The sequence below is a fragment of the Emiliania huxleyi genome, assembly GCF_000372725.1.
Source record: "Emiliania huxleyi CCMP1516 unplaced genomic scaffold EMIHUscaffold_3094, whole genome shotgun sequence".
NCBI classification, from domain to species: Eukaryota; Haptophyta; order Isochrysidales; family Noelaerhabdaceae; genus Emiliania; species Emiliania huxleyi.
Window position 1 is genome coordinate 1 of NW_005199689.1, and position 2106 is coordinate 2106.

Consider the following 2106-nt stretch of genomic DNA (forward strand, 5'->3'; position numbering starts at 1 on the left):
CTGTGACAGCCTCCAGCCGACACAGCAACGACGCGGTGCCCCCCACAAGGCCTCGACCTTCTTGGGCAGCAGCTGGTCCTGAATGTCGCCGTGGCCCAGCCGGCCAGAGTAGCCATCGCCCCAGCTCCAGACAGCCCCGTCGGCGGTGAGGGCGAGGTCGTGGCCGGCTGCAGCCGACACAGCGACGACGCGCTCGTCAGCAAAAGCCTCGATCTTCTTCGGCAGCAGCTGGCTCTGCATGTCGCCGTTGCCCAAGTCTTCAACGCCCCAGCTCCAGATGGCGCCGTCGGCGGTCAGGGCGAGGCTGTGGTAGAGTCCAGCATACACGCTCACGGCACGCTCGCCGCCCAGCGAAGAGGAGAGGCGGGTCGGCGTGTTGAGTCCCGTCACGCCCTCGCCGTGACCGAGGAGGCCTGGCTCGTCATCCGCCGAGCCGCACGACGAGAGCCGCCCCTCGCCGTCGATAAAGACGCTGTGCGTTTTGCCTGCCGCCGCCCTCGCCGGCGGGTTGGACTCGCACAGCAGCGCAAAATAGCACACCCACCGCACGGCGCAGCTCTCGCCCTCGGGCTGCGCTGGCAGCTCGAAGCCGCGCTCTTGCGCCCACAAGCGGATGCCCTGCTCCGCGAGCGAGTGAAAGAGCGGCGAGACGGCCGAGACGCGAGCGATGTCGAGGGGGCTGACGCAGCGAGAGAGGGCGCGCTCGAGGAGCTCCCTGGGGAGGTCGAGGAGGCGGGCGGGCGGCGGCGCGTCTGGCGAGGGCGCGGCGGTGGAGGCGGAGGCGAGGCGGCACGAGCGGCGGCGTCAAATTTGGACATCGCGAAGAAAAGAATTTTTGAATCCGCCGTCCACGATTCACACGCACGATTCACACGAATTTCAAACAGCGCCTGAACGCATGGCGTTCAGGCGGCACTTCTCTCGCGTCGGCTCCGCCGAGCGCTGCACAGAGACCATCTTCACTGACCACCAACGACAGGTGTGCGACTACGCGCTCGTCTACGCGGAGAAGAAGAACGACGGCGAAGCGCCGTACTCGGTCTCCTTCACCGCGACGCAGAGCGGCGACGTCATCGTACAGCTGCACCCGCACTCGCAGCTCGAGCGCGCTGTACGCCACGAGCGGCAGGCGCAGGCCACGGAGCCGCCTGCGAGCGCGAGCCCTGCGGCGCCGCCCGGCCGCCCCTGCCGCAGCGCCGCCAGCCGCGGAGCCGGCGCCCAAGACGTACGCCGCCGCAGCCGCATCGCAGCCGCAGGGTGCCACCGCGGGTGGCCAGCCCGCCGCGCCTGCGGGCCCGGCCGCCGCCGCGCGCGTGCCGCCGCCGCCCAGCGGCGGCGGAGTGAGCGGCTGCTCCTTCACTGTCCCTAACCCGGGCAGGAAGCGTGGGCAGCAGCAGCGCGGCAAGGGCCGCGGTGCCAGGGGCCGTGCCGATGCTGGACCCCGTCTCGTTGACAAGAACGCGCTGTCCGCGCGCGGCAGCGGGCCCTCGCGCCAGTCGCGCTCGCCGTCGCCCGACTCTCCGCCCGCCAAGCGGGCCGCCTCCGCTGACTCGTCCGGCTATGAAACCGATACGCCGGACGAGGTGCAGCAGGAGGCGGTCCGCAGGGTATGCGGCGCGCTCGGCATGAGGGAGCAGTTCGAGGCGGCGATGGCGGCGGGCGAGCTGCTCGAGATGCTCGAGAGCTTGCCGCGAGGGGCGGTCGAGGCCTCCGTTCGGCTGATGCGCGGTTACAACCGCACGGGCGAGTGGCCAGAGCCCATTCTCACCAGCCCTACCCCGCAGCGCGGCCGCTCGCCAAGCCCCGTCGATGAGTGGTCAGATGGTTAGTGCCCGAGAGCGAGGGGTCCGGGGGGGAGCACAAATAGGACGCCCAGCCCTGCCCTCGTGCCGCCGAGTGCATATCCTATGCGAGAGAGATCCCCTGTGCCCTGTGCCCAGCCCTCTCCGCGCGGCGATGCGCCCTCCCCCCTCGCTTTTGCAAAATCCTGCAAAGGTGGGGACGTGTCTGTCCTCGACCCAGCCCTAGCTTGGGATGTCCGTTGTATTTATTTATTTATTTACGATTCACACGACAGACAAGGCAGGCGACGGCTTCTATAGAAGC

At 69.4% G+C, this 2106-nt stretch overlaps 1 protein-coding gene across 1 annotated transcript; it reads left to right on the top strand.

Moving 5' to 3' along the window:
- Positions 1–898: 898 nt before the first annotated feature.
- Positions 899–1829, top strand: EMIHUDRAFT_123763 (hypothetical protein; the record flags this gene model as incomplete). Its single annotated transcript, XM_005774717.1, has 2 exons — positions 899–1257; positions 1379–1829. 2 exons carry the CDS (start codon positions 899–901, stop codon positions 1827–1829), a joined length of 810 nt encoding a protein of 269 aa, XP_005774774.1.
- Positions 1830–2106: the final 277 nt, after the last annotated feature.